The following is a 17,223-nucleotide window of genomic DNA, read 5'->3' as shown; positions in this document are numbered from 1 at the left end:
AGCTTCACTAGAAGTTGACAGGTTAACCGTCGAGTCAGCTAGAGGCTGGCAGAGGGAAGAGTAGTCGATTGACTGACCCGGGTCAATTAAACCATTGTTTCTCTCAAATAGAAACCCTACAGAGATAAAAAATATTATAAAAAATAATCACTTATCCCATTCTTCTCAGTTATGATGCCAGTCAGACAGAACTTGCTTAGACAGGGAAGAAGTTGAATTTGTACTTGTCAGTGCATTTACTGTTTTCCAGAATGTAGAAGGATCACCAGCAGAGTCAAAGATGGCGCTTAAAAAGTAGCTTTATTTTGCTTTCATAATCAAGATAGTACATCTGTTTCTCAATTGTTTGAAAGATTGCAAGTCCACTACAGAGTCAGTTTTCCTTGCTTTGGCCCAGGCCTGATTTCTCATCTGAATGAGCTCTCAATTGTTTAAAATGGGTGTGTTAATCTGCCAGAGGAATAAATATGGAGGATACATTTTCTAGAGCCAACTCTGGGTCTGAATACAGGAGACCTACCTGAATTTGTCCAATAGAAACTCTCGTTCTTTGTTGCAAAACGTTTTCCGTTTGGAATAAACGATTTCTGTTGCAAACATTTTGTAAACATTTTGCAACAGAATCGGCGTAAGGAATACACCCCCTGCCACACCTTCCCCTGTAGGATCACAGGTGCTTTGCTCACGTGATAAACGAATGGGACAATCAAATGCCTGTCCCAGCGTTCAAGATTTTCTGACGGACTTGGTACACAGGTCTGGTTCTCCAAACCTTGTATTAAATGGAGGCATAAACCAAGAGGTTGTCAGTAACCGTATTGTTATCTTTGTTTTCGCAAGGCATACATTTAATTTGTACACATTTTCATACGTGTTTTTAACCATTCACACGTTCTGAAGAATTTCAACGCAGCTATTGTGGAAAGTGAGTTTCCATGAAAATTAGTTCCTGTGCGGACGATTTGATTTAGAACACAAGACTAATCAAGAATACTACCGTTTTTGGGGGGAAGTTTGAGGCTACCTGAAAGTCTCGTGTCCCTCGAAAATGATACAGAATTCAGACTTTTATGTTAGGCTTCTTTGGTGTTTCACAGGTGAGTTTTCATATATTTATGCTATAACCTGGTCATGTCAGTGAAGTAGGTCAGTTGTGTGTAATTTCAATCGACTCATTTGCGGGTTACAAAGAAAACAGGCCTCTGTATTTGGTTACCTTTGTTTTGGCTACTCCCGCAACATTGACTACGGGCATTTCCACGGCAGGAGTGACGCTGATACTCAGATGTTTTGCTATAAATGTGTCAAACACTTCGATTGCAAAGTTAAGCGACCCATGCAACTAAGCACAATGATTACTTTTAACAATTTCCACAAAGAATTTCACGAAAACATCAACTTGAAGAACAGTGCACATACTAAGTTTGGTAACAGAATGACGGTTCTGTTTGTGTGGTTATTTTGTTATCAAACTTAGTATCTGCACTTTGGGCCTAGGCTATCCCTACTCGACAGAGTCCTCAAGTAGGCATATGTATCAATTTAAAGGCAGTGGTGAAAAAAGTACCCAACTGTCATACTTGAGTCAAAGTAAAAATACCTTAACAGAAAATGACAAAAGTGAAAGTCGCCTAGTAAAATACTACTTGAGTAAAAGTATTTGGTTTTACATTTACCTAAGTATCAAAAGTACATGTAATTGCTTAAATATACTTAAGTATCAAAAGTAAGTGGCACACTCATACATAATTTACAAATTAAGAATTTGTCTTTAGTGATTATTCCAGATCAGAGGCAGTAGGGATGACCAGGGATGTTCTCTTGATAAGTGCATGAATTAGACAATTTTCTTGTCCTGCTAAGTGGTGTAAAGTACTTAAGTAAAAACCCTTACAAAAAATATGGCAGTCAGAGTGCAGTATAACTGCAATATGCTGCAAATACTGGGTCCAAAATACCACAGTCGACTGCAGTTTCAAAACTACAATATTTTGTTGGTAATGGTATACTTTAAAGTAATACTTAAGTAGTTGTTTTGAGTATCTGAATTTGACTTTACAATTTATATTTGACAACTTTTACTAAACTACATTCCTAAAGAAAATAAGGTACTTTTTACTTCATACTTTCCCTAACACCTAAAATTGTTAGTCACACGCGTATCAAGTGAACATCTCTGGTCATCCCTACTGCCTCTGATCTAGAAGAATCTCTAAAGACAAATTCTTCATTTGTAAATGATGTATGAGTGTGCCTCTGGCTATCTGTAAATTAAAAAAACAAAAATGGTGCCATCTGGTTTTCTTAACATAAGGAATTTGAAATTATTTATACTTTTACTTTCGATATTTAAAAACATACTTTGACGTTTACTCAAGTAGTATTATACTGGGTGACTTTTACTTGAGTCATTTTCTATTAAGGTATCTTTACTTTCTCAAGTATGACAATTGGGTACTTTTTCAACAACTAGTCTAATTCCCTTTTCGTCTACTGTTCTCAGGTGTCATGGTTTGCCATGCTCAGGAAGAGTGTGGTCAACCACCCATGGGTAGCAGGATTGTGGGAGGAGTAGATGCATCAATGGGGGCATGGCCGTGGCAAGTGGATATTCAGGTAGGTTAGCGCTGAGTCAAGGTATGGAATGAACAAAATGCATGAAGACTTGTTTGTCTGGTTTTAGTGTGTGCGTTTGTTGGTCATAATGGGGAGGGGGGGAATAAGACTTGATGATTCACCTTAACCTCTTTCCCCCCTCTTGGTCTTTAGACACTGAAGGATGGCCATGTCTGTGGGGGCACCATCATCACTCAGGAGTGGGTGCTGTCTGCTGCCCACTGCTTCCCAAAGTAAGTGTCCACCAGTGGAGGCTCCTCAGAGGAGGAAGGGGAGGACCATCCTACTCAGTGAATTACATAAAAACAATAGTGAAACATTAAAAAAGCTATCCTTTTTAGATAGAACTATACTAAATATAGTCACATGAAACCAAATAACGGATTAAAACACCCTTTTGCAATGGTCTACAGTAGCCTGAACAGCACCTTCCAGGATAGGGCCATGGTGCTGTCCGAGGACAGCTGTTTTCCATCCTCAGAGTACATTGGTCTACAGTTCAGTACAGTACAGAGTACAATGGTCTACAGTAGCCTGAACAGCACCTTCCAGGATAGGGCCATGGTGTTGTCCGAGGATAGCTGTTTTCCATCCTCAGAGTACATTGATTTTAATAGGTTCTCACCCTATTCCATAGACATACACAGGAATTATTTGCAAATGTTTTTATTCAAACAGTAATGTGCAATTGACAAAAAATATACCAACTTTCGGGAAGAGGCGACGACGGCACGGGAATACCCCTGTCTGTTTGTGTTAGGGCTCGACATACATGGGGAGTTTTTGAAAACGCTGTGGGCCAGTTGATCATCCCCCTAAGATGGCTGCTAGGGCAAGTGAACAAAAATATTATAATGCTATTTTTAATCTAGGCTACATAATTGCTGAAAAAAAATAAGATGGATACCCAAAGTTGTTTGTTATGTCGATTTAATTGTCGCACACGTATAACCTGGATAATCTTTCGGGCATCGAATGCTCAGCTTTTAAATTGCTGGTTGTTGCATGGAGAGAAAGATGTTTCAAGTTATATCTACCTGTAAATGCTATGGCAAGAATGGAGTATGAAAACCAGGTATTTAAGAAGTTCAGTCTTAACTGTATGGCTCATCGCAAATTCAACTGTCATGGACAAGCCTACCTTAAAAATGTAAGGGTGTTGGGCTAGTCTGATGCTCTTTCGGTCAAATCATGTGCGGTTGTTATGAGCAAGACCAAATCAAATGTTGGCTTCAAATTGGTTTTCTATACAAAGTGTTCCATTAGAAGGGGTTGCTTTCTCATTTAAAAAATAATACAATAACTACAACATCTCAAATGGCAAGACTGACTAGCTTGCTGTCTATTTAGTCAGGCAATGCCGACATTATTCTTGTCGATGTGTTTTGTCATAAATATTTTTATTTATTTATTATTGCAGTCTGTGGCATGAGGACTTTTGCCTTTTGGTAGGCAGTCATTGTAAATAAGAATTTGTTCTTAACTGACTTGCCTAGTTAAATAAAAATAAATGCATTCAGACATGCACTACATGACAAAGTATGTGCACACCTGCTCGTCGAACTTCACGTTCCAAAATCATGGGAATTAATAGGGAGTTGGTTCCCCCCTTTGCTGCTTTAACAGCCTCCACTCTTCTGGGAAGGCTTTCCACTAGATGTTGGAATATTGCTGTGGGGACTTGCTGCCATTCAGCCACGAGCATTAGTGAGGTCAGGCACTGATGTTGGGCGATTAGGCCTGGCTCACAGTCAGCGTTCCAATTCATCCCAAAGGTGTTCGATGGAGTTGAGGTCAGGGCTCTGTGCAGGCCAGTCAAGTTCTTCCACAACGATCTCGACAAACCATTCCTGCATGGACCTCGCTTTGTGCACGGGGGCACTGTCATGCTGAAACGGGAAAGGGCCTTCCTCAAACTGTTGCCACAAAGTTGCAAGCACAGAATGATCTAGGATGTCATTGTATGCTGTAGCGTTAAGATTTCCCTTCACTGGAACTAAGGGGCCTAGCCCAGACCATCATTTCCTCCTTCAAACTATGCACTATGCATTCGGGAAGGTAGCGTTTTCCTGGCATCCGCCAAACCCAGATTTGTCCGTCGGACTGCCAGATAGTGAAGCATGATTCATCATGCCAAATAACGCGTTTCCACTGCTCCAGAGTCCAATGGCAGCGCGTTTTACACCGCTCCAGCCGACGCTTGGCATTGCGCATGGTGATCTTAGGCTTGTGTGCCAGATATAATTGTCAGGAAACCCAAAACAAATGATGTTATAGATTTGTGCGACCAAATCATCTGTTGGTGCCACCACCTGAAGTTGGTTCCACCTGTGGAAAAAGTTAGTGTAGAATCCTGATAGTTGAAGAGTTTTGAACCAAGAAATGTCTTAATTTAAGGAGAAGCAGCAGAGCAATATTTCATTGCATGTTTTTCTTAGTGAAAGGTAAACTAACTTAGCTAATGCAACCTGACTCGGAGAGGAACGCTATTTGTTAGCTAGCATGCTAAGGCTAGCCAACACTGCAACTTTTTCAAGTCAAGGTAAGCTTTGGGTTTTATAGATGTATTGCCAACGGGGCCTGTCGGTGTAACTACTTGCTGTAGGCTACACTATACTGCGTGATTGTACACCTGGATTGGATTGTGGATTTACAAACGCGTAGTTTGACTATAACGTTAATATGGTGACAACGATTTAGGCTGTGTAGCGGTTATAGTATGAAGGTTTGGCTTAGAGAGGTTTTTGCGCCTGGTCACACAGCTGTTGTGCACTGAAGTCCAAAAGCGAAGGGAAAGATCAAATTGTATTTGTCACATGCTTTGTAAAACAACAGGTGTAGACTAACAGTGAAATGCTTACTTAAGGGTCCTTTTCAAACAATGCAGAATTCAATATTTTTTAGAATAGTGACGCAAGGAATAAATAGTGAAGAACAATAACGAGTGACAATACCATGGCTCTATACAGGGAGTACCAGTACCGAGTCGATGTGCAGTGGTACGAGGTTATAACATGGCTGTATACAGGGAGTACCAGTACTGAGTCGATATGCAGGGGTACGAGGTTATAACATGGCTGTATACAGGGAGTACCGAGTCGATATGCAGGGGTACGAGGTAATAACATGGCTGTATACAGGGAGTACCAGTACCGAGTCGATATGCAGGGGTACGAGGTAATAACATGGCTGTATACAGGGAGTACCAGTACCGAGTCGATATGCAGGGGTACGAGGTAATAACATGGCTGTATACAGGGAGTACCAGTACCGAGTCGATATGCAGGGGTACGAGGTAATAATAACATGGCTGTATACAGGGAGTACCAGTACCGAGTCGATATGCAGGGGTACGAGGTAATAATAACATGGCTGTATACAGGGAGTACCAGTACCGAGTCGATATGCAGGGGTACGAGGTAATAATAACATGGCTGTATACAGGGAGTACCAGTACCGAGTCGATATGCAGGGGTACGAGGTAATAATAACATGGCTGTATACAGGGAGTACCAGTACCGAGTCGATATGCAGGGGTACGAGGTAATAATAACATGGCTGTATACAGGGAGTACCAGTACCGAGTCGATATGCAGGGGTACGAGGTAATAATAACATGGCTGTATACAGGGAGTACCAGTACCGAGTCGATATGCAGGGGTACGAGGTAATAATAACATGGCTGTATACAGGGAGTACCAGTACCGAGTCGATATGCAGGGGTACGAGGTAATAATAACATGGCTGTATACAGGGAGTACCAGTACCGAGTCGATATGCAGGGGTACGAGGTAATAATAACATGGCTGTATACAGGGAGTACCAGTACCGAGTCGATATGCAGGGGTACGAGGTAATAATAACATGGCTGTATACAGGGAGTACCAGTACCGAGTCGATATGCAGGGGTACGAGGTAATAATAACATGGCTGTATACAGGGAGTACCAGTACCGAGTCGATATGCAGGGGTACGAGGTAATAATAACATGGCTGTATACAGGGAGTACCAGTACCGAGTCGATATGCAGGGGTACGAGGTAATAATAACATGGCTGTATACAGGGAGTACCAGTACCGAGTCGATATGCAGGGGTACGAGGTAATAATAACATGGCTGTATACAGGGAGTACCAGTACCGAGTCGATATGCAGGGGTACGAGGTAATAATAACATGGCTGTATACAGGGAGTACCAGTACCGAGTCGATATGCAGGGGGTACGAGGTAATATAACATGGCTGTATACAGGGAGTACCAGTACCGAGTCGATATGCAGGGGTACGAGGTAATAATAACATGGCTGTATACAGGGAGTACCAGTACCGAGTCGATATGCAGGGGTTACGAGGTTATAACATGGCTGTATACAGGGAGTACCGAGTCGATATGCAGGGGTACGAGGTTATAACATGGCTGTATACAGGGAGTACCGAGTCGATATGCAGGGGTACGAGGTTATAACATGGCTGTATACAGGGAGTACCGAGTCGATATGCAGGGGTACGAGGTTATAACATGGCTCTATACAGGGAGTACCAGTACCGAGTCGATATGCAGGGGTACGAGGTTATAACATGGCTGTATACAGGGAGTACCAGTACCGAGTCGATATGCAGGGGTACGAGGTAATAACATGGCTGTATACAGGGAGTACCAGTACCGAGTCGATATGCAGGTGTACGAGGTAATAACATGGCTGTATACAGGGAGTACCGAGTCGATATGCAGGGGTACGAGGTTATAACATGGCTGTATACAGGGAGTACCGAGTCGATATGCAGGGGTACGAGGTAATAACATGGCTGTATACAGGGAGTACCAGTACCGAGTCGATATGCAGGGTACGAGCCGAGGTAGAGGCAACTATGTACATATAGGCAGGGGTGAAGTGACTAGACCACAAGATAGATAATAGGCAGCTGTGTGTGTATAGACTGCAAGAGTTAGTACCAAAAAAGGGTAGCCATTTGATTAGCTATTTAGCAGTCTTATAGTTTGGGGGTAGAAGCTATTCAAGGTCCTGTTGATTCCGGACTTGGTGCACTGGTACCATTTGCCGTGCGGTAGCAGAGAGAATAATAGTATTTTGCAAGGGTGGCTGGAGTCTTTTTGACAATTCGTTATAGAGGTCCTGTATGGCAGGTTGCTCGGGCCCCAGTGATGCACTGGGCCATACTCACACATGTTCCTTCGGAAAAAGAATTGGGAGCACTGAGCAAATTGCAGGTCTGCTGAGTGTGAACTTGAAAGTTGTGAAAATTCTGCTCAACTTCCAGCATGTGTTTACTGTGAACACTGAGGCTGTACCTACTTTAAGTTAGTTTGACAGTGGTCAAGTAGGCTGTGAGATCATAATGTAGGCATAACAGTGGCCTACCGTCAAAAACAATGGAGAAAATGCATCCCATAACATTTTAACACAGAAATAGCTGTTCTATCAGTCAGCCTACAGTAGCAGCCAATGTGTGGTGTTCAATGTACAACTACTTTTGAAAAAAACATCAGGGCTTGACATGAACCTGTTTAACCACTTGTCCTTCAGACAAGGAAATGACTGAATGTTTGATGCAAGAACCCACTTTACAAAATAAAATGTATTATTCTCATACCATTATTACAGAGAATCAGACAAATTATGCTACCCTCTGCCTATTGGCTATTTAGCTTGTTCAATCCTGTTTTAAAATACAACACGGCCCCTTTAAAACAAAGCTCTTTACCCGACTCACTTTTCAAAGATGTCTAGAAATGTACATGTTTTCAGCTCTTGTAGGAAGTAACCACTCCCCCATTGCTAACTACAAATTATCTATAACTGGGCTAACAACTCACTAACTAGCAAATGATATGAACAAATGTGCACAAGTGGCTACATGCAGCTCTCGCTTTGATCTCAACATGCACATCTACTCACAACCGCTCATGCTGTAAACACAGTCCAGATCAAAGTGAATGGCACAGATCCATATGGCAATGGTCTATTTGCATATAGGCCTACTGCAGCTCTGATTGGTTACAGCGCACTGGCCTGTGTAGAGTACGGCCCTGAGTCGTGCCTGTCAATGCAATAGGATCCTACTCCAATATGTCCTGCCTACAACAAAATCTTTTGCATAGTGTTTTTCGGTATGTTGCTTTGAAAGTGGCTAATTGCATGGATTCGATAAGTCCCACAGTAAAGGGAAATGTAGACAGTGTTAACTACGGGGGGAAAGCTCTAGGAAGTTGAGAAGTTCAATCTCGTGCTTCTCTGCGCGGATTAATATTTCATCTGCGCGGCTATCCCGGGGAGCTGCGGTCGTGTGTAGCTTAAAGTGATGTGATGGGGAAGAAAAATATATACAGTTAGGCCTCTACATATTGGGATATTCTTTGTGACTAGTTGGTTGTACCCAGTGCTGGAGAAGTGGGTACACTCAAATGTTGACAATTTCGCCCGGCGAATGAAAGGCGCCCTGTGTGAATTCCTATGAGAAACAGTGACAGAGTGCATTCAGATAGTATTCAGAGTCCTTCTCTTTTTCCATGATATGTCCTTCTCTGTCCATGATATGTCCATCTCTGTCCTGCTTGCATGTGCGGTGCGCTATTTACAACTGTTCCCGCAAATTGCATTTAGGAAATACTGCTGTGTACATTGCCACGCTTAAAATGTGAAGAAATAATAGTTTCTCTACATTTTACACCAAACATTCCAATCTGTTCCAACAGCCCTAATTAGTTGATATGTTTTATACCTCCATTACACTAATACATATCATTGGGGATTATGAAGTGAGTATATGCAATGCCCACTGAAAAATAAGTGGGTATATGGCATATACTCTCCACTACACCACACGCTGTATCGCACTAAAACTCGTGTTTTTCTTCATAGCTTGTTCTCCATCTTCTTAAAACCTCTTAAGGATCGGCTCCTTTTTTTAAATTTTTCGCATAAAATGACACCCAAATCTAACTGCCTGTAGCTCAGGCCAAGAAGCAAGGATATGCATATTCTTGGTACCATTTGAAAGGAAACACATAGGAGTTTGTGGAAATGTTAAAAGAATGTAGAAGAATAACACATTAGATCTGGTAAAAGATAATACAAAGAAAAACAAATATACTGCTCAAAAAAATAAAGCGAACACTTAAACAACACATCCTAGATCTGAATGAAAGAAATAATCTTATTAAATACTTTTTTCTTTACATAGTTGAATGTGCTGACAACAAAATCACACAAAACAATCAATGGAAATCCAATTTATCAACCCATGGAGGTCTGGATTTGGAGTCCCACTCAAAATTAAAGTGGAAAACCACACTACAGGCTGATCCAACTTTGATGTAATGTCCTTAAAACAAGTCAAAATGAGGCTCAATAGTGTGTGTGGCCTCCACGTGCCTGTATGACCTCCCTACAACGCCTGGGCATGCTCCTGATGAGGTGGCGGATGGTCTCCTGAGGGATCTCCTCCCAGACCTGGACTAAAGCATCCGCCAACTCCTGGACAGTCTGTGGTGCAACGTGGCGTTGGTGGATGGAGCGAGACATGATGTCCCAGATGTGCTCAATTGGATTCAGGTCTGGGGAACGGGCGGGCCAGTCCATAGCATCAATGCCTTCCTCTTGCAGGAACTGCTGACACACTCCAGCCACATGAGGTCTAGCATTGTCTTGCATTAGGAGGAACCCAGGGCCAACCGCACCAGCATATGGTCTCACAAGGGGTCTGAGGATCTCATCTCGGTACCTAATGGCAGTCAGGCTACCTCTGGCGAGCACATGGAGGGCTGTGCGGCCCCCCCAAAGAAATGCCACCCCACACCATGACTGACCACCGCCAAACCGGTCATGCTGGAGGATGTTGCAGGCAGCAGAACGTTCTCCACGGCATCTCCAGACTCTGTCACGTCTGTCACATGTGCTCAGTGTGAACCTGCTTTCATCTGTGAAGAGCACAGGACGCCAGTGGCGAATTTGCCAATCTTGGTGTTCTCTGGCAAATGCCAAACGTCCTGCACGGTGTTGTGCTGTAAGCACAACCCCCACCTGTGGACGTCGGGCCCTCATACCACCCTCATGGAGTCTGTTTCTGACCGTTTGAGCAGACACATGCACATTTGTGGCCTGCTGGAGGTCATTTTGCAGGGCTCTGGCAGTGCTTCTCCTGCTCCTCCTTGCACAAAGGCGGAGGTAGCGGTCCTGCTGCTGGGTTGTTGCCCTCCTACGGCCTCCTCCACGTCTCCTGATGTACTGGCCTGTCTCCTGGTAGCGCCTCCATGCTCTGGACACTACGCTGACAGACACAGCAAACCTTCTTGCCATAGCTCGCATTGATGTGCCATCCTGGATGAGCTGCACTACCTGAGCCACTTGTGTGGGTTGTAGACTCCGTGTCATGCTACCACTAGAGTGAAAGCACCGCCAGCATTCAAAAGTGACCAAAACATCAGCCAGGAAGCATAGGAACTGAGAAGTGGTCTGTGGTTCCCACCTGCAGAACCACTCCTTTATTGGGGGTGTCTTGCTAATTGCCTATAATTTCCACCGGTTGTCTATTCCATTTGCACAACAGCATGTGAAATGTATTGTCAATCAGTGTTGCTTCCTAAGTGGACAGTTTGATTTCACAGAAGTGTGATTGACTTGGAGTTACATTGTGTTGTTTAAGTGTTCCCTTTATTTTTTTGAGCAGTGTATATCCAATATGTCTATGTCCTGGGAAATGTTCTTGTTACTTACAACCTCATGCTAATTGCATTAGCTCAATTGTCCCGCAGTGGACCCACCAATCCTGAGGGAGCCAACTTTGTTTTCATCATGTTTATTTCCATGATTGATCAGAACTAATTATCTTGTCCCTCTGCAGCAGACATGTGGTGAGCAATATGTTTGGAACATCGAATCGCAATACATATAGAATTCCAATACAAATCATATTGGCACCTAAGTATTGTGAGGTTCCTGGCAATTCCCAGCCCTACTCAGTGCGCTTTGTGGTCAGGTGCCTTGCTGTTGCTGTACCAAGCGGTGATGCAGCCAGTCAAGATGCAGCTGTAGAACTTTTGGAGGATCTCAGGGCCCGTGCCAAATCTTTTCCACCTCCTGAAGCATGTGGACAATGTTAATTCCTTAGTGATGTGGACCTTGAGGAACTTGACCCCCGCTCCTCTACAGCCCCATTGATGTGGATTGGGTGAGAGGAGAGCGCGTAGATGCTAGAAAGAATTATACAATGAGCAAAGTTATGAAGGTGAACTTCGATAACGGGTGTATTCATTCTCCCTATTCTGTAGCAAAAAAAAATCTTAAACGTAAGGAAACTAAATGGGAGGGACCTAACTGAAACTCGTTTTGACTAATGAATACACCCCAGATTATCTAGATGCAGACAAGTGTGCAAGGCGGTATTGAATGTGTCACTCTGTCACCTTAACTCCAATTTCTCTCTACTTGTGCACGTACATTATAAACTTAAATGTGTGGGCTAGGTTGTAGGAACCTCATGATGGTATATGGCAAATTTGAGTATCCTGTAGTAGCCTTAACCCATCGACGTTCCATTTCTGCTGGGTAAATGGAATATGAATGACAGTCATCCAATATGCTGTAATAGAAATGAGGCCTTGCTTCTGAAAATACAAGTTGTCCTCCCTAATCTTGAATTGCACTGAACGCCGCTGGTGTCTACTTTTGAGAATCTTGGGGGAGTTCCGTGAGGGCATTTTCTGTTAAACTTTTACTAATGCTTGTATACTAAAATATCATTCTTTAAGCCTAGGCATCGAGCTTGAGAGTTTCTTTAACAAACTCCTATAAGATAGAGAAGTGTGTGCATTAATAAGAGGCCTTTTCTAACTGTTCTGTATAGCATGACCCCATGGTGTCTGGGCACTCAGCTAAGAGCTGATAGAAGCTAACTGGTTCCTCTTAGCTTAACTGGAGACAGCAGTATGTCATATTCTGCAAACCAGTGATAGAGCTGTTCTTTTTGGGGCCTGTTTCTGGGAGAAAGGTTCCTGTTTTGTGTGTGTAGAGGTAGGACATGCATCATTTGGGCCGACAGTCAAATGCGCTTGCTTTTCCAACTTGGGGTAACCGTTAGAGAACGTATGCCTGGAGTGACTTCCTGTCACTTTGGCACCTATTGTCCTAACCCAGTTTCGTCTCCTGTCTACACATACATAAGATCCAGTGTTTTTGTAGATGCTTGCATAAGATAGCTCGGCTATAAGGCTTTCACACTCAGTGAATGGAGTGGGAGCCCCCGCACAATGTGGGTGGTGCGTCTAGCCTCATAATACGTTTTAAATAAAAGTAATACCTTGATTGATTGACTTTGGCATGTATAAACAGGTATAAATGCCTATTCAATAATTCAAATTAGGAGAACGGCTGTGAAGATCACTGAGTGGGCCTTAAATTGGGATTGGAGCATAATACTGTTAAAACATCGAAGGGAAAACAGAAAACGTATCGTCCTCTAAACTGTGTGTGATGTCTGGGTGGGTAGGGAAATGAGAAGACTCATTTCAGTTGTTAGCTGTAAGGTGTTGTAACTCTCTCCTCTCCCAGTCCGTTAGACGTGTCGGGCTACATCCTCTATGTTGGCCGTCACCGGCTCAACAGCTGGAACCCCAACGAGATGTCGCACCTCGTGGAGCGCGTCGTGATCCCGTCCGGCTACTCTGACCCAAATTCGGGACAGGACATGGCCTTGGTGCAGCTGCAGAGACCCATCGTCTGGTCGGGGTTTGTCCATCCTGTCTGTCTTCCTGATGCTGGGACACTGTTCCCCGGGGACCTGCCCTGCTACATCACAGGCTGGGGAAACATCCGCGACGGGGGTAAGAGAATAAGGCATTACGTATATAGCGGCAAAATCTAACTTCCACTTAAAGGAGCCTCAACCTCTTTGTCACAGTGGTCAACTCTCTGTCCTCCCATGATTATCTGTCAATGGGCCATGTGCAGTAGTCTAAGCCTGTCACGGTGACTGACTCACAGCTACTCATTCAAACGTTTTTATTTTTACACTTTTCTACATTGTTGAATAATAGTGAAGACTTCAACACTAGGAAGTAACACACATGGAATCATGTAGTAACCAAAAAAGTGTTAAACAAATCAAAATATATTTTATATTCTTCAAAGTTTGCCTTGACAGCTTTGCACACTCTTGGCATTCTCTCAACCAGCTTCACCTGGAATGATTTTCCAACAGTCTTGAAGGAGTTTCCACAAATGCTGAGCACTTGTTGGCTGCTTTTCCTTAACCCAGCATTCTAACTCCTCCAAACCATCTCAATTGGGTTGAGGTCGGGTGACTGTGGAGGCGAGGTCATCTGATGCAGCACTCATCACTCTCCTTCTTGGTCAAATAGCCCTTACACAGCCTGGAGATGTGTTGGGTCATTATCCTGTTGAAAAACAAATGATAGTCCCACTAAGCGCAAACCAGATGGGATGGCGTATCACTGCAGAATGCTGTGGTAGACATACTGGTTAAGTGTGCCTTGAATTCGAAATAAATCACTGACAGTGTCACCAGCAAAATACCATCACACCACCACCTCCATGCTTCACAGTGGAACCACACATGCAGAGATCATCCGTTCACCTACTCCTCGTCTCACAAAGACATGGTGGTTGGAACCAAAAATCTCTAATTTGGACAGATTTCCACCGGTCTAATGTCAATTGCTTGTGTTTCTTGGCCCAAGCAAGTCTCTTCTTCTCATTGGTGTCCTTAAGTAGTGGTTTCGTTGCAGCAATTCGACGATGAAGGCCTGATTCATGCAGTCTCCTCTGAACAGTTGATGTCTGTTACTTGAACTCTGAATCATTTATTTGGGCTGCAATTTGAGGTTGGTAAGTCTAATGAACTTATTCTCTGCAGGAGAGGTAACTCTGTCTTCCTTTCCTGGTGCGGTCCTCATGAGAGCCAGTTTCCGCATTGACTGACCATGTCTTAAAGTAATGGACTGTCATTTTTCTCTGCTAATTTGAGTTGTTCTTGCCATAACACAACTGTCTCAAACACATTCATTTCTGGAATTTCTTTCCTTAACAAGGCACACCTGTTAATTGAAATGCATTCCAGGTGACTACCTCATGATGCTGGTTGAGAGTGCAAAGCTGTCATAAATGCAATGGGTGGCTACTTTGAAGAATCTCAAATCTCAAATATTTGGATTTGTTTAACCCTTTTTTGGTTCATACATGATTCCATAGTTTTGATGTCTTCACTATTATTCTACAATGTAGACAACATAGTCAAAATAAATACCCTGGAATGAGTAGGTGTCCTAAGTTTTAATTGTGTGTAAATAAATTCCCCTCCTTGCTTGGCAGAAATCTCAGAAAAGGTACAATTGTGAACCCAAATGTGTTGTTGGTGTAGGCATTCTCTCCCTCCTTTTATTTGACCTACCTACTCACTCTCCCTCAACTTCCCTGGCCGTCTCTCAGTCTCTCTGGGTGGAGTGGGAACACTGCAGCAAGTGCAGGTGCCAATCATCTCGACGTCTTCCTGTCAGATGATGTATGACCTTAGCCCATCGGAGAAAGTGGACATCCGTTATGACATGATTTGTGCCGGTTATCAAGAGGGGGGCAAGGACTCATGTCAGGTACGTACGCCTCACCAGTGTGTCATAGTAGACTAACGTACGCTTTTTCTCACCCATCTCCCTCTTTCTCCACAGGGGGACTCTGGAGGACCCCTGGTCTGCCAAATGGTGAACGGGACCTGGGTGCAGGCCGGGGTGGTGAGTTTTGGCCTGGGCTGTGCCCATGCCAACCACCCCGGTGTCTACGCCAAGGTGTCCACCTTCTCCAGCTTCATCCAAAGCAACATACCAGGGATCCGTCTGTACGGACGGGCCGGTCCTAACTGGGCCAGCTCCACCGTGCTGGCTAGCTCCCTGGCCACTTTACTGATGGGCCAGCTGCTTAGATAGGGCTTCCTAAAAGAGCCAGATCTTAAAGGGACATTATATGTAATTTGACATGAACCTTGTTTTACACTTAACTTGGCTGTAGTAGATTATTGTTTTAGGTAATATTCAGCTTTAATTTTTATTTACCATATTAATAACATGCCAAAACAACTTTTTGACCAAACTGACTCAAAGTATGGCCACTTATTTCCCAAGTAAGCAGAATTTCCACTTTTCTGGGACAAGTTGCGTTTAAAACCAGGTAAATGTGTCAAATTTCATGGAATTTTGCTTTAAAGGAAAGGGCCGAACCTGTGGTAGAATAAACTATACTACGTTTTAATGATGGTAAGATATGTATATGCAACTCCTCACAAATACAAGTGATTCTGAATATATAACATATCGCTAATCAGCAGAAAAAACAGGGTGATATTATGGGTATTTATAACTAATGACATGTAAAGCCATATGTTTGTCGATCTATTTTAGCACACATTTTAACATGTCATGTAAAATGTAACATTAAGCTTTAAGTTTATATTTTGAATGAATGTAAATAAATGATTAAATGTCAGTAATTTCTAAGAATTGTCACTACATGCTTTCTAGAATCTCCATTGTCTTTGTTCTCCTCCTGTCACCTGGGCACTGTTTGAATGCTTAAGAAATGCATCATCCTTCTTCTGTTAAGTAATTCCATCTGAGTGAGTGAAGGTAGGGTAGTGACCTAGATTACACCTATCCATCCAAGTTATAGATCTGTAATTATTAAGGGAATGAGGATGCAAGGATGCATTTCTGAAGTTGGATGAATCTCTATGGTCTTTCCTTGACTCCTCACATCCTCTCATCATGGGTCATTGAAGGAGAAGGTATCTCAGAACTTCTCCTCCAATGCCCTATGAGAAGAATCAAGGAAAGACAAATGAGATTCGATCAAGGCCTTTTCTAAATTAGATTTACTCGGCTCCTTGTCTGTCTTTTGAAAACTTCAGCTTTAATTTTTCAGAGCTTTAAATCCCTACATGGGCAAAATATAAGTTGGAAGCTATTCCTCTTTTTTTGTTTATTGCAACTGCTAATGAAAGATGGGCAACTACACAATTGCTTTTTCTTTCTTTTTTTCCCCATTTTCTTCATTACCCACCCTAACTCATCCAAGTCTGATACTTTTGGACATGTAGTGTGTGGACACCTGCTCGTCGACTATCTCATTCCAAAATCATGGGCATTGTGTTGCTATAACAGCCTCCATTCTTCTGGGAAGGCTTTCTACTAGATGTTGGAACATTGATGCGGGGACTTACTTCCATTTAGCCACGAGCATTCGTGAGGTCGGGCACTGACGTTGGGCGATTAGGCCTGGCTCACAGTCGACGTTCCAATTTATCCCAAAGGTGTTCGATGGGGTTGAGGTCCGGTTCTGTGCAGGCCAGTCAAGTTCTTCCACACCGATCTCAAACCATTTCTGTATGGACCTCGCTTTGTGCACGGGGGCACTGTCATGCTGAAACAGGAAAGGGCCTTCCGCAATCTGTTGCCACAAAGTTGAAAGCACAGAATGGTCTAGGATGTCATTATATGCTGTAGCATTAAGATTTCCCTTCACTGGAACTAAGCGGCCTAGCCCGAACCATGAAAAACAGCCCCAGACCATTATTCCTCCTCCACC

The 17,223-nt window shown here is 43.2% G+C and overlaps 1 protein-coding gene across 1 annotated transcript; it reads left to right on the top strand.

Moving 5' to 3' along the window:
* The first annotated feature begins 701 nt into the window (after positions 1–701).
* zgc:92313 (serine protease) lies at positions 702–16,125 on the top strand. The gene is made up of 6 exons (XM_014174338.2): positions 702–1,097; positions 2,504–2,616; positions 2,770–2,849; positions 13,183–13,454; positions 15,079–15,239; positions 15,315–16,125. Exons 1-6 carry the CDS (start codon positions 1,049–1,051, stop codon positions 15,567–15,569), a joined length of 930 nt encoding a protein of 309 aa, XP_014029813.1. The 5' UTR covers positions 702–1,048; the 3' UTR covers positions 15,570–16,125.
* Positions 16,126–17,223: the final 1,098 nt, after the last annotated feature.

The sequence above is a fragment of the Salmo salar genome, chromosome ssa25, assembly GCF_905237065.1.
Source record: "Salmo salar chromosome ssa25, Ssal_v3.1, whole genome shotgun sequence".
Lineage (NCBI taxonomy): Eukaryota > Metazoa > Chordata > Actinopteri > Salmoniformes > Salmonidae > Salmo > Salmo salar.
The sequence above is the reverse complement of the archived record's forward strand: the minus strand, read 5'-3'. Positions and strand labels throughout refer to the sequence as shown.

What these genes read in the sequence shown, in the direction of transcription:
- zgc:92313 (XM_014174338.2), top strand. Translation starts at nt 1,049, where the DNA reads ATGATACAGAATTCAGACTTTTATGTTAGGCTTCTTTGGTGTTTCACA. An exon ending in CGTGGCAAGTGGATATTCAG is followed by an intron (nt 2,617 to 2,769) that starts GTAGGTTAGCGC and finishes CTTGGTCTTTAG; the next exon opens with ACACTGAAGGATGGCCATGT. An exon ending in GGGGCAAGGACTCATGTCAG is followed by an intron (nt 15,240 to 15,314) that starts GTACGTACGCCT and finishes CTTTCTCCACAG; the next exon opens with GGGGACTCTGGAGGACCCCT.